The 26,681-nt window shown below is 43.2% G+C and overlaps 4 protein-coding genes across 5 annotated transcripts; 2 read left to right on the top strand and 2 right to left on the bottom strand.

The window, feature by feature from the left end:
- Window positions 1–2,595: 2,595 nt before the first annotated feature.
- On the top strand, window positions 2,596–8,395 carry sbk3 (SH3 domain binding kinase family, member 3). Of its 2 annotated transcripts, XM_071540380.1 has the most exons (5): window positions 2,596–2,763; window positions 2,936–3,008; window positions 5,321–5,468; window positions 5,998–6,200; window positions 7,292–8,395. In XM_071540380.1, exons 2-5 carry the CDS (start codon window positions 2,982–2,984, stop codon window positions 8,060–8,062), a joined length of 1,149 nt encoding a protein of 382 aa, XP_071396481.1. In that variant the 5' UTR covers window positions 2,596–2,763; window positions 2,936–2,981; the 3' UTR covers window positions 8,063–8,395. The 2 variants fall into 2 exon arrangements, with proteins under 2 accessions (XP_071396481.1, XP_071396480.1); XM_071540379.1 differs by having other exon boundaries at window positions 2,596–3,008.
- A 5,214-nt stretch (window positions 8,396–13,609) lies between these two features.
- On the top strand, window positions 13,610–16,632 carry mfap5 (microfibril associated protein 5). The gene is made up of 7 exons (XM_071540386.1): window positions 13,610–13,714; window positions 14,885–14,959; window positions 15,071–15,103; window positions 15,245–15,283; window positions 15,430–15,517; window positions 15,880–15,953; window positions 16,114–16,632. Exons 2-7 carry the CDS (start codon window positions 14,917–14,919, stop codon window positions 16,224–16,226), a joined length of 390 nt encoding a protein of 129 aa, XP_071396487.1. The 5' UTR covers window positions 13,610–13,714; window positions 14,885–14,916; the 3' UTR covers window positions 16,227–16,632.
- Window positions 16,633–16,762: 130 nt separating this feature from the next.
- Window positions 16,763–21,637, bottom strand: LOC139661803 (adaptin ear-binding coat-associated protein 1-like). Its single transcript, XM_071540370.1, has 7 exons — window positions 21,543–21,637; window positions 20,209–20,309; window positions 19,625–19,729; window positions 19,263–19,344; window positions 19,040–19,142; window positions 18,731–18,878; window positions 16,763–18,539 (listed from the first exon to the last, which is right to left on the bottom strand). The coding sequence occupies exons 1-7, from the start codon at window positions 21,635–21,637 to the stop codon at window positions 18,427–18,429; spliced, it is 747 nt and encodes a 248-aa protein (XP_071396471.1). The 3' UTR covers window positions 16,763–18,426.
- A 623-nt stretch (window positions 21,638–22,260) lies between these two features.
- Window positions 22,261–24,374, bottom strand: aicda (activation-induced cytidine deaminase). Its single transcript, XM_071540384.1, has 5 exons — window positions 24,355–24,374; window positions 23,411–23,576; window positions 22,970–23,252; window positions 22,624–22,739; window positions 22,261–22,432 (listed from the first exon to the last, which is right to left on the bottom strand). The coding sequence occupies exons 1-5, from the start codon at window positions 24,372–24,374 to the stop codon at window positions 22,382–22,384; spliced, it is 636 nt and encodes a 211-aa protein (XP_071396485.1). The 3' UTR covers window positions 22,261–22,381.
- Between the last annotated feature and the right edge of the window lie 2,307 nt (window positions 24,375–26,681).

Here is a 26,681-nt window from a genome sequence, read left to right as displayed (position 1 = left end):
ACTGTACCATCTGAAAACTAAGCCAACACTCACCACTTAATACTTAATACTGTGTTTCTTTATAAAATGCCTCATGTCCAACAATCAACCAGCTCATTGGGCCGGTAGTCAGAGTATCTGCCCTGAGATTGATTGTTTGTGGGGTGAAGCCAATTAAGCCATTGCTGTACTTTACATCATACAATTCCCCTTGAAGTTATAACCTATAGGAGACTTTCATCCTGTCCAGTTTTGTATATGTACATCATGCTGTAGCCTATTACACAATGTTTGTTCTGGGTTTGAAATACATATGAAGAAAAACACTAAAATGTGTCAATACCTAACTCTGAGTCTCTGACAACTGTTCCATAACATTCAAACTGTTGGAGTTGTGAAATATTTCATTATATTTTGAAACCTGTTGTAGTTCCTCAATGCACCATTCTCACAACACTTACCAAGGAGTGGGATATTATGTCATCTGTTTGCATAGCTCTCTGCAGCTGATACCGGCTCAGTTTACATCACTTTTTGAGTTTGAAAGAGTATATGTGAATGTCAGTTTATGTCATGTTCTTTTCATTCAAAAGAGGGAAAAGAAAAAGATATTCCTGCTCTCTTCTCTCTATTATGCAATCTTTTTCTGGCCACCAACGTTTCAGCACACGGCTTTCATCAGGGTCAATGTGGCTTTCACAGTGGTAAATAAACGTCACACAATTTGAGAGACTTTCTAGTCATTTTGAAATTGATAAGCTCCAGTAGTCTGCAACTCACTGGGTGTGCACTGTTTTTACATTATATTAGGTTTGTTTCTTTCACTAGATATATCTGAATTACAAGAAGAATCTCTTGTGTAACGGCAGTGTTCTCATAAAAAGTATTCAGTACTAAAAAAAATATGCAGAGGTGTAATTGAATAGCAGAGAGGTACATTATGTAACTCCCCTGTACCTGTCAGCAATGGTGTCCTGTGTTTGGCAGTGTGTGTGTGTGTGTGTGTGCGTGTGTGTGTGTGTCCATGTGCATGAGAGAGTGCGAATGTGCCTATATGTAGGTTTTGTGTGTGTGTATGTCTATAGTGTGCATGCTTGTGTGCATGGGTGGATGTGTGTCTGCATACACGTATTCACATGTGCATATATCTGTGCATGTGTGTGTGCAGCGTACACGTTATGTAAAGCTACAGCATGCACATGTTTACGTATGTATGTGTGTAGGCTTTCCATCTGTGTGCGTTGTTACACGGTTGTGAATGAAAGCGGCACTGTCCTGGCATCAGCTCAGTGAAAGTGATGATACTTGTGTTTTGACGCTAGAGTGGAGGAGTGCGTTGTCACAGCAGGGGCCAAGGGACCCTATGGTGCACGTACAAACATGGAAGCAGATAGTGGTCATGGCCCACCGCAACACTCGCGGCGGTGGTAACCTGAGCGTGGCTGGCTGGTCGTTGTGATAGCAGCCAGTGTTTGTGTTACATAACGCACAGCCAGAAAGCCGGTGGCAATAATAGTTCTGCACTATGTAGTACCAGGGGAAATCTATCTGAGTAGACAGAAAGAGGAGGAGGGTGTCAAAGCCATGGGAGATGGAGAAGTGGCCTGAGCTGCAGCTGGCGCTAAGTAGGAAACAGAGCTGGCATGCAGACAGCGCAGCACAGAATGAAGCTGGTTTGTAAGGCAAGGTTTCAGCTGTTAGCTATGTCAGTGTATGATGATAGGGCATAATGCGCTTAAAGGTGGAAAGAGATATAGGGAGGGTAGGGTTTTGATGGCAAGAGGTATAGGAAGATGAGGGGAAAAAAGTTTTTTAGGACATATAGTTGTTTGATGATGATAAAAAAATAACTGACAAAAACCTCCAATGTGGAGTCAAGAAGCGAGAGAGTGAAAAGGGGGGTAAAAGGGAAGAGAAGATACAAAGAGCGTTGCACTGTCCATAAAAAATGAAGCTGCTGGTGTCCAAAATGGTGCTCATGGCCTCTAGGGCCATTCTCAAAAAATAATACCAAGGCACACTTTTTGCAGTGAAAACTATGGCCCTTTTTACATGTTTACATTTTGCATGTTCCAGCACTAGAGGCCATAATCTATCTCTTTTCAGGGAGGTAAAAGCGTTTTGAAGCATTGCATGCAATGTTACTTTGCCTCCTGCAGAGATAGACAGGAAGGAATGCCAATACACAAAGAAAGCACAGTGATATTGGACAATAAAAAGGTCCACAAGTGCCATGCTTAACTGTACGTAATACCAATATGATGCAAGGATTATGGAAACAGCTTGTTGGCTTATTCCAAACATTCCAGCATACCTGTTGATTAGATGAGGAATCCCACACTGTGGAGGGAATTCACTGACTAGGACTGACTGGGAGGGCGAGAGAGATGGAGAGAAATGGAAAGAGGGAGGGGGAAGAGGATGGGGAGGGTTGTGTGTGTATTTGGAGAGCTTAGAGAGCACAGAAAATGATGTGACAGCTGAGGAGAGGGGAGGCAGGGAAGAGGAGGAAAAGGACGGGTTAATGTGCTCAGAGTGACTGACAGATTGGACACATTGGGACATAAACACTGCTGTGTAGTGGAAGGGAGAGAGGGGCACATGGGGAGAGAGAGGGAGAGGTTTGAAATACTTTACAGCTGGTTCATGCGTAGTTGACAGCAAAACAGGCGAGAGACAGAGAGGGTTGGCACAAGAGTAGGAAAAGAGTAGGTGAGAGCGAGAGAGGGCAGTGTGGGTCTCCTGGGAAGAGGCACACAGTCACTGTCCAGGTCTCTGAGGAAGGTAAACATTTATCAGTCTCCGCTATAAAGCTGTTGCACTACTGCATGGAACCACAGAGCAAAGACAAAAACAGCAGCTTCTATTCCAGTTTAACTACCAGTCTAGCTGAGGGCATACAGCAGATCACCAGTGTAGAACAGCAGTGAATTACAGTGAACAGGTTGTTTGTCAGTCTTTCTTTAGATGCTGACAAGACAAAGTGAACAGAGACGGAACGAATGAACAGAGCAACCTCCAAAATGACAGTAAGTAACTTTATTCCTGTAGTAATGCACATAAATCCAAGATAAATATTTTATACCAACACTTAAAATGACATTCGGAGGGTTATTTGATATTCATGCATTTTTATTGTTTTATTATTTTATTGTTTTTGTAGTGCAAATAAGTCATACCAGCAAAAAACAAACAAATAAATAAATGCAGCAAAATGCTGATATGCATATACTCACAAGACAGCTGAAATGACAAATGTGTTTTTGCAACTACAGTATATACTGACATGACATTGTAACACAGACATGATAACAGTGTCTTGATGGCTTTTTATTGCAACATTCCGCTGAGGCTGCCAAGGTTTGACAGAGCATGTTGTTGAGATTTTCAGCTTGTAGTGTTTACCGCTTTTACTTGCCTTCAAATTTGTTAATAGTATTAGTTCCTGCAGAGCTCTTAATAAAATCATAGAGGCTAGTTGTTGCACCCTGACTGCTTGCAGCTACGCCAAGGTCCAGTGACTAATTGAGGATCAATTGATAATCACCTCAGGTTACGAGGACATGGCAAATGTCAGGATGCTCCTGCTGCGGCAAATGTTTTAGATGCATCTGCTGACTTATGCAACAGAGCCACTGAAGCTCTGAATTATTGTGAAATGGATAAAAGCCAGTTGCAAGCAATTCTTAGAATTTAAGAAATTACATTCACTTAATTTTGGCATGAGCAGAATGAAGAGCAGCCAAGAACTTAAGAACTTAATAGCTATAACACATGTTGACAGCTCTTGTGAACAAAACCCAACTGAGTTTCAAATTAAAATATTTAACATTGTGCTTACTTTGAGGAGTAGTCTCTGAAATGGCATAGAAAGCATCTTTCTATTATCTTGTGTTGCCAACTATCTCTATATGCATATCCTCCAATAAATGTAATATACACTGTATATACTGTAACTGTGGATGTTGTCTCAGAATTGCATTCATTTACCTGTTTTTGTTTTTCACAATATCTGAAAAGTTGACCTTTTGGAAATGTGTATTTCCTACAGATATTGTACACTGACAATGTAGTATTAGGAATAAATGTATGAAGAGTGGATGTATTGAATAATACACACAGGAGGCTACTGGTACACCTGTAGAGCAGTATCAATCTGTACACCATTGATCTTGACATATCCCTACATCAGCTGTGTTTGACATGGAGCTGTCCTGCTCCTATCTGGGCCAAGCAGCACATTCTGACTGGCTGAAACCTGTTGTCTTATTCTTGGCTGGACATCAGATCCATTGCTTTGTCAAGTGGCAAGGCAGTGATAACTCAAATAATCCACTAAAATAAAGTTCAGGTGTCATACTACACTGTCTGGTCACTTATCACCCCTAGAGATTTACTGATTGATTGCAGTGATTATCTTAAATCAAATGTTAGTAAGCTAACCATCGAAAATGTTACATTTGCTTGCAGTGACCTAACAAGTGTAATTCAATCAAACTTAATATGAGGTGCCTATGACGCTCACTTACGCAACTGTAGCCTACATGTGGAAGGTCAAAAGTAAAAATACACTATCTTGTTATGATTATCTTTTGTGTTAAGCTGTGTGTCGTAACTATGCTCATGCCCTCCCTGATTTGCTGGGGTATGTGGTAGGGGATCTACTTCAAAGATTGTCATCACATATATGGGCTCATGAAACAGAAAGCGACAGCGTACATGGCGGTGGAAACAGAAAACGACAGCACCAACTGTTCTGATCGTCCAGATAAGATAAACATGTTGTCGCGTCATGTTCACAATGGAGAACAACAATCAGAAAGTGTTGGTTCAGTTAATATAGCAGTCATAATAATGTGGTCACAATATGTTTCCCTGCTGTCTGCCCAATTTATGCTGGGATAACCCTGAACCGTAACCCTAAAAAGGAAAAAGAAAGAAAAGAAAGAGAAAGAAAGAAAATTAATGAATGGATGAATGAATGAATATTCCTTTTCCAATTTTCAGAGCGCAATGAAATCTTCTTATACCTAATATGAATGGTATTTAACATAGGCTATTAGTATTGCAACTGACATATGGGTTTCAAAGTAAGTCCTCATTATGTAACGAGCCAAGTCGCTGGTTCAGGTAATGACATGTCAGCATGTGGAGGCACAGATTCTGACGAACCTATCCATCGTCAACATCAACACATGTCAGTCAAACATGAGCTTTCGATCTCTCTTCTCTTTGATATACGCCGCTGAACCAATCATCATCTGCAGACATCAAATATCGACACTGACAGAAATGTGTGTATGTGTGTGTGTGTGTGTGTGTGTGTGTGTGTGTCCTCCAGGCTGCAACAGCTCAGGAACTTGATGAGCTGTGTTTCCTGTCGGCCCAGTCCATGTCCAGCCTGAAGACGTCCGAACACTTCCAGGTGGTCAAGCTCCTGGGAGAGGGCTCCTATGGCAAGGTCATGCTGGCTGTACACAGAAAGAGAGGTTGGTGCAAGACCAGGTTTAATTTCAGTTCAATCATCGTATAAATGACTGTAAGAGTGTATGAAATTCCCATTAGAATTTCCCAATGCCATTATACTTAATTAAGAGTTTCGTTAATGCACTTGAACTCCTTCTGCCACCCCAAAGTCACTCGGGTGAAGCGATATCTCTCCACTACAGTGCATTTAGAAGTGTCAGGTTTCTCTCATGAAGAAACTACACATGTTGTGTGGGGTCAGCACTGCGGTAATGGAAGGGTAGAGCTGTCTTCTGATAGTGTTCACTTAACCTTTCGCGCTAGTGTTGCTGTAATGAAGTGCTTTGCTGCATTCTCTGGGATAGGGTTGCTGCAACTGGGGTGCTGCCTGTGTCTCAGGCACAACTAATGTAATGCAGCCGCCCCAAGGGGAAGTTATATTTGTTCACAGTGTCAATAACAGATAGTGCTGACATTTCATCAATGATGACAATTTTTGGTCAAAATTTGACTTTTAGTAAACAATATGTTGTCTCGCTTCGTTCCCCTCAGGAACCCCGATGGCTCTGAAGTTCTTCCCGCGTCAGTCTACCTCCCTCATCTCGTTCCTGCGTGAATACAACCTCTCCCTCTCTTTTTGCACCCATCCGTCTCTGACACGGGCCCTCGGCATCTTCTTCTCCACACCATCCTACTACGTCTTCGCCCAGCAGGCCGGTCTGTACGGTGACCTCTACAGTGTAATTGTGTCAGAGGTCAGTTCGGCTCATGTCTGACATCAAAGGCAAAGGTCTTCAGAGTCTTTAGAGTGCTCCCACTAGATTGCGGCAGGCTTTTAATACCCTGCTTAATGTGTTTGGCCTGAAGTGTTTGTCCTGAGGCACCCTTGCTTGCAAAATGCAATGTAGAGTCAGTGGGTGTCAACGTGGGGTCCGGGGACCACCAGGGTTCCTTGAGGGTGTTCCAGGGGGTCCACAGCAAATGGATGAATTGTTAAACTTCAGTATTATTTCTTTTACAAGAAGTTAACACAGTAAGAGAATGTGGAAGAATTACTATTTTTGTCAACTTTTCACTGTTACAATACTGCTACAATACAGATAGTCATGGTATTCTGGACAAAATCATATCCAACAATAAAAATATTCTCAGATTTGGGTCTGAGAGACAAAATCTCATCAAATGGGGGTCTGTGGCTCTAATGTGGACTAAATTAGGGGTCCTTGATATGAAAAAGTTTGAGAATCACTGGTGTAGAGGATGCAGAATAGAAGCTTACATGGATGAATGTTAGTTTGAATTCAATAACTGTAACTGTCCATGAGAAATATATGTCTGCACTACCCAATTCTCAAAGGGAATTTAATGGAGAATATAATAGTGCCTCTAACTGCTGACCCTGTCCTGTTGCGCTCTCATTTCTGTCAACAAAAACCTGAGACGTGTACGATAAAGACTTGCAGCCCGTCCTCTCCTGTGTTTGTGTCACTGCCAGTAACCTTAAGAGTCCTGATAAGAAGAACAGCCTGCTCTCACTGTCTGAGGGTGGAGTACATGATGTGCAGCAGGGATTTAGAAAAGGGACACCAACCACATACCCTTCAGTAGCGGACTAGAATAGAATAGAATAGAATAGAATAGAATAGAATAGAATAGAATAGAATAGAATAGAACAAGCTGATAAAACCTGATTTTGTTGGTCGTAGCACCAGTGATGTAGATTGTGTACCATCCAGACTCCTTCTTATTCTCATCTCTCATCTAATCTGAAGTGATGTATGCATGTATGTGATAGTATGTTGCTGATGCTGAGGCAGCACTGACATAACCTGTCTCTCCATTTCAGGAAGGGGTGGAGGAGGAGTGTGTCCAGAGGGTGATGTCCCAGCTGAGCGGCGCCGTTACACACCTCCACTCCCTGGGCTTCGTCCACCGTGACATCAAACCCGAGAACATCTTCCTGTGTGACAGTTCCTGTCGCTGGGTCAAACTGGGCGACTTCGGCCTCGCCCGCCCCATCGGCTCCAACGTCCGCGCGGTCTGGTACGACTCGCCCTTCTGCACTCCCGAGGTGGAGCCGGCCAAGGAGATTGAGAGGGAGAGGGAGAGGAGGTACAGCGATGGGAATGAAGAGCAGGTGGAGGACCTTTGGATAACACTGGAGCCCAGTATTGACAGCTGGGCCCTCGGTGTCCTCGTCTACTGCCTGCTGACTGGCTGCTTCCCCTGGGAGGAGAGCACCCACGATGACCGTGGCTACCGCAGATACAAGGAGTGGTTCGACCGTGAGGCCGAAATGGAGGAGAGGATCGACTGGAGGGGTGAGGAGGAAACTTTCATGATCGAGGAGCAGAACCAGAGGGCCAACCCTCCTCCCTCACAGTTTGAGGGCCTCAGCCCACTAGTGTTGACTCTTTTCAGAGAGCTGCTGCACCCGCAGCCCAAGCACCGGGGAAGTCCTGAGGAGATCCTCAGTTACCTGGGAGGGCCATGGCTGATGGAGACAGAGAGAGAGGAGAAGAGGAAAGCAGAGGAGGCAGAGAAGGAGGCCAGAAAAATAAGGGAGGGAGGAGGAGTAGAGGAGGAGCTGGTGAGGGAAGGAAGAGGGGAGAGATAAGTGTTACCTTTAGAAAATTGTTCAGGCTGCTGGGCTGGGAAAATTTGTAACTTTTTTTTAATTTTTTGACATAATGAAAAATATTGTTGCAATTTATTATTGTGTATCATTGTAAAATTGAATTGTATGTATATACTATATGGTGCTGTATTTTTCTTTTCTTGTAAATAAATCTACCATAATTAGCACTTCCATTGCTGTATAAATTGCGGTGTGTGTATGTGTGTGTCTTGAAGAAGTGTAGCTAATACAAGAAAAGCTTGATGTTTGAACCCACAAGCTGTACTATGATGTTTGTAAAATCTGTTATGTAACTGCTGTATGAATAAAATAAACCTGTTTGTACTTACCTAACCCCCACGAGTTGCTTTGAAATGCGCAGACATGCAGTTACATATTATGCAGTTATGACGGATGGCATTTCAGATTATCACCTCTAGATGAGCTTGTTGCACATTGGTTCATACTGCAAAATCATACATCTTTGGAGCAGGATGGAGATGGACCTCTGAAAGCACTAAAACACTGTACAGTGTACCCATGTTGCTTGATTAAGATAGCAGTACTAGTAGTGTCAGACAGGAGGGACTTTTAAAGCTCACATAAAAAACTTAATTAGAAAACCACCTATGTTTTTTTCTGTTTTGCTGCTTTAATTGGATTGCAGCATTTGGATCATTTAAATAGCCTGTGCACATTAACTCAAAATAATGACATGTATGCCACATTGTACAAAAACAAGAATTGTCTATTCGCTGCTTTGTAACAGGATTTTTTGCAGCCATATTATCAGCCGCAGCAAAATAAAAGCTTGTACTGATGAACCATCATGGAGGAAAGTGATGACGGTTTTTGTCAGGGCAAAGTAACAGGTGCTGCAGAACAGAAGAGCCACTTCTAAAATTGGACTGAACAATACAACCTGATAGTGATACTAACACTTCATGCTCTTCTTCCAAGCTCTGATGCCAACTCCAATATGCTACCTGCAGGAGGAGCAGAGAAGAAACATGACACACATTTTCGCTTACTGTGTCTATTCTTTTGATGCTAATGACCTTTACTATTCTTGACTACATGGTCGATCGACATGTTGACAGCAAAACAGTCTCACGTGAAATCTGCACACACGACAGGCTGACCTCCATACTGTCCTATATCTGTCACACAGAACAATGTGCAGGTTGAAAAATCACCTTCATACCAGAGTCATTTCAGAGATAAGCCATGACTGTGTAGAGTTACAGCGCTCCCAAAAGAATGCTGTGGTATTGCTGATGACCATGACTGTGTACTGAACACACTATTCGCCACTACTGAATCATCCTATCATGTTAACAACTGTCTGCAATCAATTCAGCACCATGCTAGCTGTAAAATAGAATCAGATCTAAAACACTGGCCTGGCTACACACTAGATACAGTTGGGCTTAGTTCCATTTTTATCAGCAAATACAAAAGTCGTCATCGAAAAAACAAATTCTCTCTCTTAACTTTTACACAGTGTGCACAGTATCAAATTGGAGTGGAGCCCTGTTGGTAGCAAGCTGCTAATAGGCAGTGTGGGTGTGTGTATGTCAGTGGGGCCTGTGCTAACCCCTGCTAAGGGCCACTCTAGATGGATTTATAAATAGACCCCAGGCCCATCTATTTACACACCATGCACATCATCACCTCCTTCTGACTATCTGCACCCCGCAGCCCTCCAAAACTCAAAAGTCAGGCTGCCTTGGCGCCCGCGGGCCTGCTGCAGCACAATCTGATGGAACACTGTGACCCAGCTCGCGCGTTAACCCCCTCGTCTCTCCCTCTCTCCTCTTTCTATCTCTGTCCCTCACGCTTATTCCTCTTCTCCTCCCATGCCACTTGGGCCTTATTTTTCCTTTCATCTTTCCTGCCTCCTCAGTCACGTCTGCTTTGTACACCCGTCACCCCTGATGGTCTCTCTCCCTTTCCCTCCCTCCCTCTCTCCCTCTCTGTCTGGACCTCTCTCTTCTCGGGTCACTGCTTACATGAGTCAAGAACAGCTGGCCTTCTCTAGTAGTCTGTGCCCGTGTGGCCATACCCCATGGTATGTGTGCATTAAAACACATTAACTTAACACCTCTTACCCCCTTTGGAGAGGGTCGTGCTTGATATCTCCTTTAGTTGGGATGCGCTGTTTTCCGGGAAACAGAGGGACAAGGCTCATGTGACAGTTGGGTGGGGAGTTAATGGAGGACCAGTCTGACAAATGGAAACACATGCTGTGGTGCAGAGAGACAATGGAGTGCCAACACAAAGATGCTGATCGAGGTGCAAATCTGTTGAAGCTCTATGAGGACAGATAGTCAGGATGATGAAAACAGGAGAAACAAGGACAGCTATACAAGATGGCACGTAGACTGCTGTCCGCATTAAAGCCCAACTGCAATGTCAGGGAAATGCCACTTTATTCACAAAATCATATATGTAATTCCTGTGGTCTAAGATGACAGCCCAATAAATTTTGTGAACATGAACGACACTCTTCCTAATCTAGAAATCAAAGACCCTAGACTTAGATTTGTAATGTCATTAAGATGGACATCTGTTCCACAGACAGCAGATTAAGAAATATGGTAACTGATGATGACTGTGAGACTTCTGGGGGTGAGGGTTTTCTGATTCAAATTCAGATTTAATGATACCACTATAGAATAAAGCACATTTTAGTACGAACATTCAAACAAACACCAAATGGGTCCACAAAATCTGTCTCCCATTCATTGCCTGTGAAGCATCTTCAGATTTTACATTTTGATGACATCTCAGCTTCAAGCCCTACTTATCTTTTTTCTGACGTTAAGACTGAGTTGTTCATGTACATTGTTATTTACTGGTCCATCCTAAGCCATTGGACAAATATACACAAATTCCCAAATTGAGTGATGTTTCTCTTTAAACACAGTTTGGCACCAAACAGAATGGATGAACGATATGGAGACAGCCAGCTGGAAAATGAAGTTAGATGTAATGGATATAAAGACAGATATTTGGTAAAAAGAGATAGACAGATGACACTACTGATGGAAAAATAGATGGAAAAAAAGATACCGATATCAGAGACAGATTGATGACCAGAGTGAAGCAAATAAAGAGTTCAAATGGCCGAATGTGTGAAATGTATCCCCCACAGTGCTAAGTAAACCACTTGGGTCATCACGGCCTGATATTTCCCCTTCACCCCCCCCCCCCCCCCCCCCCCCCCAGCCTCCTGGCTGTATCCAGCCTTGTTAAAGTTCAGCTACTTTAATTGCTTCAGCAGGATTAGGAGCCATCGGACAGATTCACTTGTAGAGCCTCAAATTATCTCTTTTGCACAGTGAGCAGCACTGATGCACTGCATGTCACTCGATCTTCTTTCTAATATGAGTGTAAATTGCTGAGTGAGTGTGTATTGAGTGAGGGAATGACAATGTGTGAATGGAAGAGTGCAGTTGCTGCCATGAGTGTGTGTGTGTTTCGCTTTAATGTGAATCAAATACAGCATAAAAAATATATTATCTGGGCGAAATACAGAAAGGGGGAGAGAAGGAGAGGGAGAGGGAGGTAGGAGGTAGGAGGGTGCTGGGGTGAAGAGGAGGTTGCAGGGAGAGAATACACAGCCGGGCCGGTCTGCCTCACGGAGAGGCGGGGGAGCAATGCCTTCCTACCAATAAACAAGTCGAGAGATTATCATGTGTTTACTATCTGGCATGTTTATCCATTCTCCCTTGCTTTCTGGCTGCCTTGCCACCTGGCTCCCTTACTCCCTCCTTCCCTCCCTTCTCTTTCTTCATCTCTGTGCTCCTCTGCTCCTCTCTCCTCACCTCCTACCCCTTGTGCCAAAGCAGAGTGAGCAGAACGGCAGGTTGATGTGTTCCCCGGGATTGATCATCCCTCTCGGCTCCTCTCTTGCTCTCTTCTGCTTACTCTGCCTCCATCTGTCAAGCTGTCAGCAGCCTCACCCAGTCGACCTTGTTAGGGCAGCCCCGCAGGCGCTCACCCCCAGCCTATGTAGCCCCGATATGTCAAGGGGATGATGAGTGTCTCCCTCTTGAACTCACTAGGCCTACCATAGTGTGACAGCCAGTGAGAGTTTTGTTGTCTGTGACTTCAGGAGAATGTGTGGCAATATTTATATTAGTCAAGTCCATGGAAGCCTGTGCAGCATCAGGTTTCCCTCCCTATGCAGCTATAACGGTCCCCATGAAAACCAACTTTTCAACACAAATAGTCCCTGAGACAATGAGCCATGATATTGACTATCATCTTTGGACAATACTTTGATGTACCATGCATGCAAAATTGTTTGGGATATGTAAAGGATAGATTATATTAATTAATAATCTAAGGAATTTTGTTTTACAGGTTATAATTGTATAACTAAATGTAGATGCAACCACAAATTGTCCACAAAAACATTCTTTTGGTAAAATTCCTTATATCCCAAATGAACTGTATCAACTTGAATCAAATTGAATTGAGTGATAAGTGTCAGGTATTTTTCTGTTACTACTGAACAAAAAATTTTGTCAGACACCATCCACACCATTTTCAGTTTTATATGAAACAATATGCATTTTCTCTGTTTTCCAGTCTTTTTGAAGAACAAGACACAATAATTTACATACTTTATTCTTTAACCTCAAGATTCAATCTTCAAGCCAACCATTCATTACATAACTGTTTCCCCTTTAATTGCATTTCATGGCATTTACAGAATACATGAATAATATGAAATCAACTGTCCAATGGCGTCCTCAAAACATAAAAAATAAATAAAAAAAAGCCTAGCATACCAGTTTGTATGCTGGTATGCATTGCTGGTATACATAACTACACTTTTGTGACTTGGCTTGTGAATCACATGTTTCAAAAATGCCAAACTGTAGGCAATCTGTTCATATTTAGATAATTTATTCCATACCTGCTGACCTGGATAGGACTGCCTGTTGAGGCCAAGGACCACACTTTCCATGTGCACTGCTCCACCTGCTGGTGTATATCAAGTATTGCAACAGTCAAATTTGAGGCCCCTTGAGCCATTAGGCATGTGTGGTTGGATCAAATGTTTGCTTTCATTGCACATTTCCTTTTCTCCATTAATATGAAACCAGATCCAAGCACAGTCCAGGAGAAAATCATACAGTTGAGGTTTAGAAAAAGCTACATTCTCCTCTCTTTGCACTTTGTTGGGAGAGGAATGAGAGCAAGAAGAGTAGCAAATCTGCTCTGTTCTATACAGCTGCACAGTGAATTCCCATGAGGAACATTTCCCCTCCTTTGATTACATGATGATAGTACAGATGTTTTACTTTCTGTATTGATGAGACACTGAGACTCTGGGGCTGTATATCTGTCTAATAAAATGGCTGCTCAAGAATTTGTGTTCTGTGTGAATAAACAAGGGGTGTGGGAACCAATGAGAGAAACTTTTCACATGAAAGAGAACAGATTGGAGCTTCACCCTAAATTTCTACCAGATTGGGGGAGGAAAAGCGTAAAGAGCAAGAAAATTATGATGAGAAGGAGGACAGGGGGAGGAGGAGGGGGAGGGAGAAGGAGAAGGAGAAGGAGAGGAAAGGAGGGGAAAGAAGAGAAGACAAAAGATTCGTAAAACTAAAGACATTTCGGACGACAGCAAAAGTTGTGAGTATGAGATTATGCTTAAATAATTATGCTTCTTTTATACGGACACAATTATGGCATTATGGCACATTCTGTAGGAAACACTGATGAGCATTTACTGTTGATACAAGATAAATCACATACAAAAGATATTAATGTATGAATATATTTTACTTAACATGAAATGTGAGTGATTGGCTGAATCTATTCATTTCAGAATTTCTTTTGTAAAGTTATGTGATTTGTGATCGCATGCAGAGTGCAGCAGTAAAAAAACATGTCAGTCTCACAAACAAATCAATAGAGGCTTGCACCAAGCTAAACCAGGACAATCCAGAGTTTAAATTTCCGTAATTGCAAATGTATGACTCTGGGACTATCGCAGAGGAAAACACATGCCATGGCTACTGACAAAACTGTCGCGCTCAAACCGGCCAGTGACAGTTGTACAGTCGGAAAGCAGGAATATGTTCTATGAAAAGAAAGCTGGGAAAGAATGTCCGACTGTAAGAAAGGAGGGGTGGCGGGCTGCTCAAATAGGGCACAAAAAACACATTCTTTAGAGAGAACTCATGTCTTGGACTGCAAAGTTACATTGACACATCACGAGAGGAATGATGCAGGGAGGGAGAAAGAGGGAGAGAGAGAGAGAGAGAGAGAGAGAGAGAGAGAGAGGGAGGAGAGAGAGAGAGAGAGAGAGAGAGAGAGAGAGAGAGACGACAGACAGACAGAGTAAAAACAAAAAAAGAAAGAAGAAGGAAGAAGGGAGTGAGTGAGGCAGGGAAAGAAAGACTGAATCTTTATACGAGGAGGAACTTTTAATACAGTCAGTTCATTATAATTAGATTTTTCTTCAGCAGCTCCACTTCTATGATTCTGGTTGTAGGCCTGTAGCAGTCTGAGAAATATATAAAATAGAAAACTATTCCACATGAAGCAAAATGATAACTGCACTCATGTATGACAATGATAACTTGTGTGCTATCCAAAACATAGGTCTACTTTTCACATCTACATTCTACTAGTAGGCCTGCACTTGGGGGAAAAAATTACAGTGACCTGGCATGTTGGGAACATTTATATGCAAGGGATTAAAGGAAACATAAATAGGATAAAAATCTGGAGTGAGGATATTGAACAGTTCCACTCTGTGAAATCACCCCAGCTCTTTTCCTCTTTGGTTTCCTCCAGCTCGTAAAGCTTACCTCTTACAAGTCGGAGTAATGGGCAGCCTTCCAATGGTCCTGCTCCTCTGCAGTTTCCACGGTAACTCTGCCAAACAGAACACACAAATCACCCTGTTTAATTATGGTTGAGTCGCCGTGTGTTTGTTTTTGCGCTGTGAAACACTCCCCTCATGTGGTTTCTGTTCCACAGCGCTCGCAGCTGTAGCCCAAGCCCAGCAGACCGGTAATAGCGCTCTTCTCATAAGTCACACTTTACATCAAGACACGTTATGTTGCATGACATCTGTCAGTCTGTGAGTCATTGCAGTGGGTCACGGGATAGACGTGTTCCAGAGCTGATCTTGTGTTGTTTCCTTGTCTCCAGTGAGTCCCGGGGCACCTGTCACCACCATCTTGCCACCCAGTGAGTGACTGGAGAGATTGGGGAGGGAGTCAAAACTGCCTGTCAAGAGTCTTGGCAAATACTCACCCTTTTGTAAGTTATGATGTGCTGCATCTTGTTGTTGTGTGTGATTCTACTTCAACATGCTATGTATCTCCTGTCTGTAGACTGTAGGGAGGAGATGTATCCGTGCACCAGGATGTACTCCGTCCACCGGCCCATCAAGAGATGTATTGGTGCTCTCTGCCTCTACAGGTGACCTGCAGTCTCTCTACAGAAGCACCTCTACTCCGTTTGATATTTATAATTCAGCCATTTAGCTGATATTCTTACTCTTCTATTCTATTCTTATAATGACTTACTGATTTATGGTTTGCTTATGAGATATTTATGAGTGAGCAGGTAGGTTCTCGCTCAAGGACACTTATGATGGGACACAGGAGCACTGTTTATTGGACACTATTGCAGGGGTCAAACCTGTAACTAGTCTTTTGGTTAGGTAACAGTCTAATCACTAGTCCACCCTGTCACACTAGGTCATTCTGCCTGTTGCTCACTGCAGTTCGGACAACACAGGTTTCTCTTTATGTTCATACTTTACTCTGCTTCTGACGCAGCCTTCCTCGTGTCTATGTGATCAACAATGAGATCTGTATGAGGACAGTGTGCCAGCAGGATGAGTATCTGAAAGGTAAGACACTCATTAGATATCATTACAAGCACCGTGTGCATGTGCATGTGCATGTGCATGTGCACGTGCGCACACAAGCATACACACACACACACCAAGTACATGACCATGCATTTTCACAGATAAACATTTCCCTCTCTCTCTCTCTGATCCCTTACAGCGGAGCTGTGCAGGGAGATGTCTGGATGGCCCAAGCGGCTTCAGAGGTCAACGTATAAGAAACGCTGCCGCAATCGCCGTAGCAACCCCAAAACCTGGGCAAACAAGGCCTGATGTGCCCAAGGTGGCGGTATGGCCGCCTGTAAGGATGGAGTCCCTTAGAGACACAACCCAGGGGCGTCGTTACAAAACAGCCCATAACACCATAAATCCTCCGCTCAACACCTGGTGGTCTCTCTCTCTCTCTCTCTCTCACACACACGCAAGTGTGCTGAGTCATATCTCTGTTCTTGTATTAGTCTTTTCTTTTCTTTAATTGTCTGTGAATATTGAAGGCGTGCTCATTTCGTCTGTTGTTGGACACAGATCATGTCTTCCATGGTTTACGATCCATTAAGTGTACTGTAGTAACAATGTAGGCCTATAGCAACACTGAGTCATTTCATTGTAAAGACAAAAATCCACTTTGTTGTGGTCTGTACTGCACTCACTGACAATCCATGTGCACTATATCCAATAAAGTATAATTAATTTGTTCACGAGTTGATTGGTTTATTGATTTGTTTTTATTAGTCTCACAAATTCTTTCCCACTGTGTTTATTCAATAGAAAAAAAAAACAACCAAATGAAAGTTAGGGTCATTAGGTGATATCTTTATATTTTTCATTTGCATGTCCATTTCCATATACATTTACATACACATATACAGTTTAAATAACAAGTAACATTTGGGAGAAATGCATATTATTTGAACAGTAAACAAACACTGACCAACATTGTTAGGGCTTACACACACTCGCACAATCTCTGTGTGATCCAACAACATACATCCACCATCATGCCACTGCTCACCACACGTCTGTCACAACACGCGTGCATGTGTGATATCACTGTAACCCAATCCATCTCCCTTCACATAACAATATCACAACAAAACACTGCATCTAACAAGGACTAGCTTGGTCCCACTTTGCATTGTTTGTGTCAGAATACCTACGGTTCAGTCTTCACATGGATTTGAAGTTCACAGTTAAAACTTGTTTGTGTAGTACAGCATGCTGTGAGTAAGGTCTAGGACCTGCTCACCCTCTCGTAAAGCATGAGGGGGATGAATCCGTCCCCAGAATAGCGGGACAGTGCAGAAACAGAGGCCTATTCATTGAGCAGGAGAGAGGTCATGACCTGAATGACTCACCCAGTCACAGCTATAACAGCCCTGTTGAGTAGAGATGACATAACATGGACTAAACATGGACTAAACCTTCCCTGTTTCCTAGAGGCGAAGATAAAAGCATAGTCTCTTTATTTCTCTCTTTCTTTTCCTAACACTCTTTCACATCCAACATAACTATTTCTTTGTATCTTTGTGTTGATTTACCATAGCCTCCAGTTGAAACAATGCACCCAGTGCCCAGGACCAATCCCAAGTGAAATATGCCTTCAACAGCTGCAGCTCCAGTTGACATCTCCTCACTCAATGCCACAGTGGGGCTGTAGAGCCACAAGAGCCCACTAGAGAGTGCCAGACAGCACAAATACTAAGTAGGATGGCTGTGTTTCTTTCAAGTGGAATCATAAGATGGTAAGCTTCACTATAGCCTAAGTCTAATATTAGAAGAATCCTTGTGATAAAATGCAGACTTTACCCAGTACCAACTAGATAAGACAGACTAGCCTGTCAGTCAGTGCATATAGTTAGTCCCCAGCTGGGGGAAAAAAAAGCTACACACGAATAACGACGCCAAAGACAATAATTACAAACTACTGACAATATATACATTTACAATAAATATTCTCTGTACATAAAATTCATTCATTATTATATTTAATTATATTTCACCATCAGATTATCTCTATGATTATCTCTCCCACATCTCTCTGATAGATACTCTGCGATAGTAGTTAAAGTAGTAATTAAACGCAGCAAGAGGAGGAAAGAGGGCAAAGGTGGAATAGAAACAGGAATATGGAAGCTTGGGAGATAGAGAGAGGGAGGGAGATGGATGAAGATGGGAGGAGATGATGAGAAGAGAGTGATGAGGATGGAGAGGAGGAGATGACCTACAGTCCTAAATCCTTCTGGTTTGGACTGGAGTGTGAGGTCTGGATCTGGCTCAGGTTAAGATCAGAAGAAAGGCCTTGAGGAACTGAACTGGACTCAACTGAACTAAAACAAGCTGAACTGAACTGGTACAGGGGGTTACCTTGCTTGGCAGGGAGAGATGTAGGACCCCATGATGGGAAAAAAATGTAAAAAAGTGCTGCATTAATTTACAGAAAGGTAAAGGGGGGGAGAGAAAGAGAGAGTCTCCCTCACTTCGGGGATACAGAGTCAAAGTCTCCCCACAGGTCAGAGCTGGCAGTGGCGTTGGTGTTGGATGGAGCCACTGAGTTCGAGTTACTGGAGTCCAGGTCTAGCAAACAACCTGACAATAAAAAAAAAAAAAAAAAGAAAGACAATGCACATATGAAATAGCAATAACATATTAATTATGGATTAGTTATTAGTGATTAGATTTTTCTAATCAGTTTAACAATTCAGGCATTTAGGAATTGAAGAAATTATTTGTAAATTCCACTAATAAATGATTAGGTCTGTAGTGTTACAGTTACTTACCAGTGTCACTTCCTCCTGCAGGTGGCTGTATGTTATGATTGTTAGATCTGGATGAAGGGGGCGGGGCTAGCTTGCCTCCAGGAGGAGGGGGGAGGAGCCCAAAGCCACCTGAACTCTGCGGGCGAGACTTATCCCTCTTTTTTGATTGCTGAAATATGTACAGAGAGGAGAAAAGAAAAGGATGAGAGTGTGTGTGTACATGTACATGTGTGCAGATGCATGTTAGGTACAAGTGTACAGACACCCCAGCAAAACAGACGCTTACACCGATCAGAAAATAACTAACATAGAATGATTGGTGGAGGTTACCCCAATATTGAGAGTAATGGTCTGTCCCTCTTTGAAGCCCAGGTCCAGTTTAGGAGTGGAGTCTGGAGCCTGCTTAGAGATTTCATCGTCCTGTTTCACCCACCTGGGAAGGAAGAGGGTGGTAGAAAGACAGAACAAGGTATAAGAGTTTAATAAACTAGAAGCAATCCATTGACTATTGAATTAGTTGTGTTTAATGCCACACTGTGGAGCAGCTACATACTTGAAGTGGTCCTGCAGAGCAACATTGAAGTCAAAGGAGTCTCCCCGGTCTCCAAACCCAATGCCTATGAATGCACTGCGGCCTAATGCAGAGGGCAAAGAACACAACAGACAAGGACCAGATCTTAGAAAGGAATTTACATGGCAGTACACACAAAAACATACTAATCCCTGGGGTAAATCTAAGAAAATCTGTACACTAGACATAGACATTTGGCTGCATTTGCTGTAAAAATCATGCAGTTCTATCACGACAGTATCAATGCACTGGAGCATCCTGTTCAAACTTGTTATCCTATCAGTTATGAGCATATATAACTGAGAGAAGGACAGAGATGGCTTAGCAACAAACAGTCTCCCCACCACTGTCATCCTGGATGCGGAGCACAAAGTAGCGGCTGGAGTCACTAACAGTTTCCACGGCGATGCCAGGGTATTCCTCCACTGGTGCCTGGGCGAACAGCTCCCCTGCAGATCAGGACAACATGTTAATTAAGTGACTGGTAATATGGTCCATTTATCATGATGAAGCACTAAATACACTGCAATTTCACATTTACAAGAGCCAACTCTCCCATAAGGACCCTCCAGATTTACAACAAAATATGATCGGGAATGAAATGTTTTTCTGTTTGACATGTGACAGGCAAGGTAGGTACAACTTCCAATATTCAGAGTACTAAACATCTAAACTGGGGCAATATCAGTTATCATTCCAGGACAAATAGCCTACTAGTAAAGTCCCTGCAAGGCATTGATGGAGACCGAGAGAGATTAACAGCACTCTCCCTTTAAAATAAACTATAACAACTAGGATCTGGGCTGGGTCACCTTGGAATAGATGAGTAAAAGAGAGGGGGATGGTGAAGAGGAGACTATGGAGGGATGATTTATAACAGCAGCAGTGCCGGTAAACAATGCCCCCGTCCCGTCTGCTTCTCCCTTACCGGAGATCTTGTCTTCCAATTTCACATAGGCCACTTTGCCCCGGGCCGTCACACGCATGCGTCCCGTCCAGTCAGGAGCGTCGAGCTTCCAATCAGCTGCCCTGGGAAACACACACAGCCAATGAGAGACAAGTGAGCGTGATGGAGGTGAATTGGTGAGAGCGGTTTAAAGAGATTGATGATGGCACTGAGGGGGACGACGAGGAATAAAGACATTAGACAGGGCGAGGGATTTAGTATGTGTGTGTGTGTGTGTGTGTATGTGTGTGTTATTGTTATGATTTGTCCTACAGTCGGCGGCTAGTAACATTGTAACTCTACAGCTGGCTATTTCATATGTGAGAGAAATGTGACTCAGGCATCGGACGGGCATTTCACTCTGACCTAGGGCTGGAATATTACATCATCACTCTTACTCACTATATCACAAAGTAGACTTGGCACTGTGTGGCTGCTGGTTAACCAATCATGTGTCTTGTGAGAACCAGGCCTATGCTACTGTTTGGTTGGAGTACTACAGTCCATATGGATCCAGCTGAATTGGATAAAGCTGAAGCACCGGCCAATGAAAAAGAGGCAAACAGCCCAATGTCAACCATTTCAACAGTCACTGAATTTTTCTCACACAGTGCAATCTCCTTCAGTTGTGTAAAACCCACCTAACCTTATCATTATGTCTTTGCAGTAGCTATAATTTTAAATTAGTTTAGGGCGGCAGCATGGCCTGGTGGTGAGAGAGACCGCCCTTCAACCAGAGGACCAATGTTCAAGCCCAGTGGCAGCAAACATCCACTCTGCTGAAGTGTCCTTGAGCAAGACACTGAATCCCTTCCAGCTCCAGGGAAGCTGCTCTGAAAGCTGACCCTGCACTCCCAACTCCCTGAAGGTGGGGCAAGCAAAAAGAGAATTTCCCCATAGACGACAATAAAGTATTATATTATTAATAGTATAACCATTTCCTTAGCCAGTTACCCCTGCAAAATCTCTTTGACATCTAAGCAGTGTAAGCATTATTTCCCCTTTAACGTGCCATTGGATGCAGGGATACACACATAGACTGACAGGTGCTGACAGGTATGTAGCCAATCCCCGGCAGTCTTGTTAAACACCAACCGTCCCTGACAATAAAGCTAGAAAACCACAACCATTTATTATTTTCCGTGACCTTAGAGGCGCGCACTACGCACAACAAAAACAACCAACGCACGGTCGCTACGTGAGGATACGTTAGGGGACGAGCTCGGTAGGTCGGTGGGGGGGGGGGTTCCTCTCGCCGCTGCATCCACGGATGCTGGGTCAAACCGCTCGAGTGATGTTGCCAGGCTGCGACTCACCTGACGCCCCGGTTCGATGCTCGCGGCGGGATTCGGTAAACGTTGACATCAGGTTTCACACAGAGGACCGACTCGTACTCACCCTCGGTCGCCATCTTGACTTTAATTCAATCGGTGTCTGTGACGGTGAGTGGTGACCGTGTGGCGTTAACGGTTACGTGACCGTAATAGACCGTGTATTTGCGCACAACTTGTCTACCATGATCCACCACCTTCTCATTTTTACAGTTTATAGTCATTTAACTGACGCCCTTACATTACAATGAGCGAGCAAGAAGGCTGTGTAGGGTTTAGTGTGTTGCTCAAGGAGATTTGGCTAATCCCTTACGCCCTACTGTTACTGTAATTAGCTGAATACACTTTTTACATAAAGACACTACATATAGAGAGCTATAGTAATGCTACAGTAAGTTTTATAAGGATACTATACAAACATTACAGCAAAACTATAAGTCCCTGTAGGAATATTATAGTGATACCATAGGAGATACCATAGGAGCCACTATAGGCTAATCCCACCACTGAGTAGGCCTACCACAGGCACACTATATACCCCGTAGGAATAGTAAAGATATATTACAATGCAATATGATGCAAACAACACAACAGAATGTAACATGGCATATTATTTTATTGCACATGAACACCATAATATTGCAAAATTTAACAAGCAGCTAAGCTCTCATGACAAATGCCAACACAAGCTGAAAAGTTTTTTTGTTTGTTTGTTTTTTTTTTTTTCATCTCAGTTCAGTTCAGTAGTTGTAGTGATGGACCAACATCAACATGCCATTTTAATCGTAATGGCAGCACCAGTGGAGGAGATGGCGGGATGTGTTTCAAAAACCAAGAAGTCTGAACGCATCTCTTAAATCTTCTATCTCACAAGGCTGAGAAAGAAAGAAAGAAAGAAAGAAAGAAAGAAGAAAGGACAGGAGGTTAGAAAACAACATCATATCATTACTGATTACTCATTACTCAGCCTGCTTTGTTGGAGGAAAAGATGTAGACGTGTTTTAAATGACCTTTCCAATCATGGCTATTGAGTGAGCTCTTGGGTTTATTTATCCACTGCTTTTACCTGGAGGATGCGGTTGAGTTTCCTGGCCAGGCGAACAGAGTTTTGGTGCAGCGCATCCCAGCCCTTGAATCTGCTCGTTCTGTTAGCCACAAAGGTCTGCCAGCAGTAGAAGTAGTCTGAAGAGAAAGGACCAGACAGTGAGGAGATATAACCAGTCATAAATTTATGCTTTTTTCTCCTTAAAAGACTATTTCTCATAGTTTGATACAGTTTGATACAGCCTAAAAAGGTGGGTAAACTTTATTCTGCAAATTAAAAGGTGCTGTCTCTCTCTCTCTCTCTCTCTCTCTCTCTTTCTCTCTCTCATGCACACACACACACACACACACACACAGGTCTCCCCCACCTTTGTAGCTCATGACAGTGATCTGTACACCGGCCTTTTTCAACAGCCTCAGGCCATCTCTCTCGCGGCTGTCCTCCAGGTCGCAGAAGTAGAGGCGGGAGACGAAGATCCTGAGGCGGAGGTTGGGCGTCCGGTTGAGGAACTGGGCCAGTCTGAAGGAGCAGTCAGCGCAGGGAGACCAGGAGCAGAACCAGGTGATGGAGTAACTCAGCTTCCTCTCTCCAGGTCCTCCATGCCCCCACAGTCCAGGGCACAAGGCTCCTAGGTGGCGCAGGAACAGCAGCTACGGGGGGGGAGAGAGGAAAATGGGTATGGAGAAGAAGGAATAATTATATAGAGAGAAAATAAGCACCAGAATCCCATATTTTCAATTGTTGCCTCTGCTCTGACCCAGGCCCTCACATGCTCCACTCTGCCTCCATCCCTGCCCACATTACTCACCTCTACATGGCAGCCAGCGCGGTTGCGGAGGTGTCCGAAGTCGAAGGATAGGGAGTCTGGCCCCACTCGCCTCTTCACTACAAAGCAGAGGTATGTCTCATGCCGGCCCTTTGCCCAGCGCATGTTCTTGTAGTGGTAGATGAACTTTTTCTTGGCCAAAAGCACACTAAGGCAAAGAGAGAAAATTTGTTTGATGTGATCTTATTTTAGGTACTGACATGTGGCATGTATTACCTAAAATAAGTGAACACTATCTAGCTGACATAAAGTGTATTTGAAGGGTTTTGTTCCAAAACACTATGGATGCATTTAGAAAAATACTTGGTACCTGGAATTTATCAGTCAATATTTCATCAATAATTATGCAGTTCTCAAAAGTGTAACTATTCTGCAAGGTAGGGTCTTGGGTTGGCTGATAATCTCAGTAGTATTGTAGAGGGAGTTGTAATTTTATTCCAGCAATCATTTTCTTGGTGAAAGTGTAAGAGAAACTCTTTCTTCAAATTATCATTGTTTAGCTTCATTCATGCCATTCTATTTTCTTGCAAATGAGTTATTAATAAGTTCTAATGCAATGAGCTATAACAATAAACTCATGTAAAACCTGTGGTTAAGTAAATGTGAGTGATGGACAGTCAGAAGACAGCTAACCCCTTTCTCTCACTCTCAGTTTCACAGCTTTTAGCGAAAGTAGGACAGTTGTTAATCATTTCATTACTACTGAAACTTATTCATAGTGCACATAAGTGGCATAGTGTCATGGTCATTGTAATATAATTGCATTGAACAATATCTAATATTATCTAATATTATTATTAATATAGTCTCATATCACTTATAAAAATATAATGATATTTTGTAATTAAACTGTATGCATGTAAAGTCTGTGCACAATGTGTCAAATAGAAAGATACACATAAATAAAATGCATCTATTTTGCTCACCTGTCTAGTTTTGTAATCATTTCGAGAGATGGGTTTTTCTCATAGTCAATCGACGGGCGTGGGTGATGAATGGAGGTAAAAGAGAGAGACAGCAAGAAAGAGAGAGTGTGTGTGTGTGTGTGTGTGTGTCTGTGCATTGGGGGGGGGGGGGGCTGGTAGAGGGAGGGAACAGAGACCATATACATCTAAACATAAACAGCTTGCGTACACCGGAGACAGTTTCTGGTTGGATGGACAAATTTTTGAAAACGAAGTTTGGGGGTGGGGGTGATACAAATGAGATGGCTGGATCAAAGTTAGCTTGTATTATCATTCTACAAAACAATTAAAACTATAATGAATTATTCATTTGCAAAGTGTTTTTGTCTCTCAGTTAGGCATGGCTTTTATGTGTGCTGGAAAATAACTTTATTGCACATAATGATTGAAACGAAACCATTCTGTGGTATAAGAGAGGGCAATAAAGAAGTTTTATTGGGCAGACATTACACAGCACGGATTTTACAAAATAATCTGAGCGACCACACATGAACCCAGGAGTGTTTGACGTGATTTGTAACCTTTGGAGTTTTTCACATACGTCAATAAACTCAGCCAACTGGCTGGAACTTTCCAAACACTTGAAGCTCACCCAGTCACAGGCCCCACCACTCTGGTTTTCCCAGATCATTAAATAAAAACTTCCAGATACCTTCTCACCTTGATCCACGGCGGGATAACCACCCGACCCCTCCTGCTACTCAACCTTTCCACCTAGCAAGTTTCCCCCTCTGGGCCCCAGATTTCGGGGAGCCACGGGCGTTCCCAGACCTCGGAGGCCCTGACACCTAGCTAGGCCTGTGATTTGGGTTTTCCCAAACTGTGTCAGACTGGGAGCAGAACTGTAATCGACCTCCCTCACTCAACGTCTCTGCTAGACTGGCCGACCAGCTGACCGACCACAGTGTGTGGATAAATCTCACTCACCAGCCTTTGAACCATCAGATGCTGTCATCCATCCTTGCCAAATCAGGATGTGTTTTATTTTGCTCTCTTCTTTTCTTTGCTCTGTCTGTTTTAGCTCTGGCTCTGTCCGCTCATTCAGTGGCACTGCATGCAGGCATCCTGCTTTCCCATGACTCCCCTCACCCTCTCATGCACTCTGTGGTTTGGGGAATTCACCGTTTCCCAGGGTGGCTGTTTTTGGAGCTCATCTGTGTGTGTGTCTGTGTGTGTGTGTGTGTGTGTGTGTGTGTGTGTGTGTGTGTGTGTGTGTCTTAGCCATCTGTGTGTGAGTGTGTCATTAACACAGTCTATATGTTATACATCATCTGGAACGAATTTATCTAATTTATCCTATGATTGTGTGGTGCCCCAAAATTTAGAGTGATTCGTGTGTATGTGCGTCTGCATGAGAGAATGACTGAATGTCAACAGTGAGCAGCCTCACATCACACTGCACTGCTCTGACATGCACTAAGGTCTCTGCACATTTCAGCATGTGTCTTTTCGACTTCAAGAGGAGGATTAGATGCCAAAGTATATGTAACCACTTCCCACCCAGCTCTCTGGCTTTGACCACAGCTGACCAAGGTCATCTCACAGTCACACATGAACGCTCACGTGCACTACCACTCCTCTCGTGCACTGTGTGTGTGTGGTGGAGTAGTAGAGTATGGGCAGACATGGCTGTGCATTTAACCCATAGTCAGGGGCAGAAACCGGCTGCAGGAAATGCTAAGTCATACTTTCCGAAACCCACCCGCCCACACCCTACATACACACACTCACTCACACGCACGCACATACACACACACTCACACACAGCCATACCGTGCAGACGCACATGACCACAGTCACAAACAGGCTTTCTTTCCAGTGGCATGAACTCACATCTGTTTCCTGACAATAATAATAGCTACAGATCAGTCGGTTAGAGGCCCAGCTAACAGGTGTCTGCTCTTTGCCAGTCATGTAGAAAGAAATCTGACGATGACCAGGAAAAAGGAAAAAGACTGTTTTCACAAGGTGAAAGTGAGCTACCCACATACTTACTTGCACATGTATTGTTGTGTTATTGGGTGTGCATGCTTTTTAATAAATTACAATAGAAGGAAAGTGATTTTCCACTACAGAGCTATAGTGTGCATGATCAATAGATGTACTAAAATAGAATTACCTTTGTATGCACATCAGGGGGGTATGACTCCATTCCACATACATTAACATTGTACAAACATCCTGTGGGGTTGAAGCGTGGCAGGTTAATGTAACACAATACAATGTGACAAAGTCTGAGGTTAGCAGCATTCGGGTAGATTCTCAATGTGAGAACGAGGGCTGATAAC

The sequence above is a fragment of the Centroberyx affinis genome, unplaced genomic scaffold (assembly GCF_046629955.1).
Source record: "Centroberyx affinis isolate AG114_WGS23_722 - 3 ecotype Tasmania unplaced genomic scaffold, CSIRO-AGI_Caff_v1 ptg003626l_1, whole genome shotgun sequence".
In the NCBI taxonomy this organism is placed as follows: domain Eukaryota; kingdom Metazoa; phylum Chordata; class Actinopteri; order Beryciformes; family Berycidae; genus Centroberyx; species Centroberyx affinis.
Note: the sequence above shows the minus strand (reverse complement) of the source record. Positions and strands in the feature narration are given on the sequence as shown.

Excerpts from the sequence above, each read along its gene's own strand:
- sbk3 (XM_071540380.1), top strand. The coding sequence starts at position 2,982 with ATGAACAGAGCAACCTCCAAAATGACA. Across the intron at positions 3,009-5,320 it reads GAGCAACCTCCAAAATGACA|GCTGCAACAGCTCAGGAACT; the intron begins GTAAGTAACTTT and ends TGTGTCCTCCAG. Across the intron at positions 6,201-7,291 it reads ACAGTGTAATTGTGTCAGAG|GAAGGGGTGGAGGAGGAGTG; the intron begins GTCAGTTCGGCT and ends TCTCCATTTCAG.
- mfap5 (XM_071540386.1), top strand. The coding sequence starts at position 14,917 with ATGGGCAGCCTTCCAATGGTCCTGCTCCTCTGCAGTTTCCACG. Across the intron at positions 15,104-15,244 it reads AGCCCAAGCCCAGCAGACCG|TGAGTCCCGGGGCACCTGTC; the intron begins GTAATAGCGCTC and ends CCTTGTCTCCAG. Across the intron at positions 15,954-16,113 it reads GCAGGATGAGTATCTGAAAG|CGGAGCTGTGCAGGGAGATG; the intron begins GTAAGACACTCA and ends GATCCCTTACAG.
- LOC139661803 (XM_071540370.1), bottom strand. The coding sequence starts at position 21,637 with ATGGCGACCGAGGGTGAGTACGAGTCGGTCCTCTGTGTGAAACCTGAT. Across the intron at positions 20,310-21,542 it reads GCATCGAACCGGGGCGTCAG|GGCAGCTGATTGGAAGCTCG; the intron begins GTGAGTCGCAGC and ends TGTGTTTCCCAG. Across the intron at positions 18,540-18,730 it reads TGCAGGAGGAAGTGACACTG|GTTGTTTGCTAGACCTGGAC; the intron begins GTAAGTAACTGT and ends TTTTATTGTCAG.
- aicda (XM_071540384.1), bottom strand. The coding sequence starts at position 24,374 with ATGATTACAAAACTAGACAG. Across the intron at positions 23,577-24,354 it reads ATGATTACAAAACTAGACAG|TGTGCTTTTGGCCAAGAAAA; the intron begins GTGAGCAAAATA and ends TCTTTGCCTTAG. Across the intron at positions 22,433-22,623 it reads AACTCAACCGCATCCTCCAG|CCTTGTGAGATAGAAGATTT; the intron begins GTAAAAGCAGTG and ends TTTCTTTCTCAG.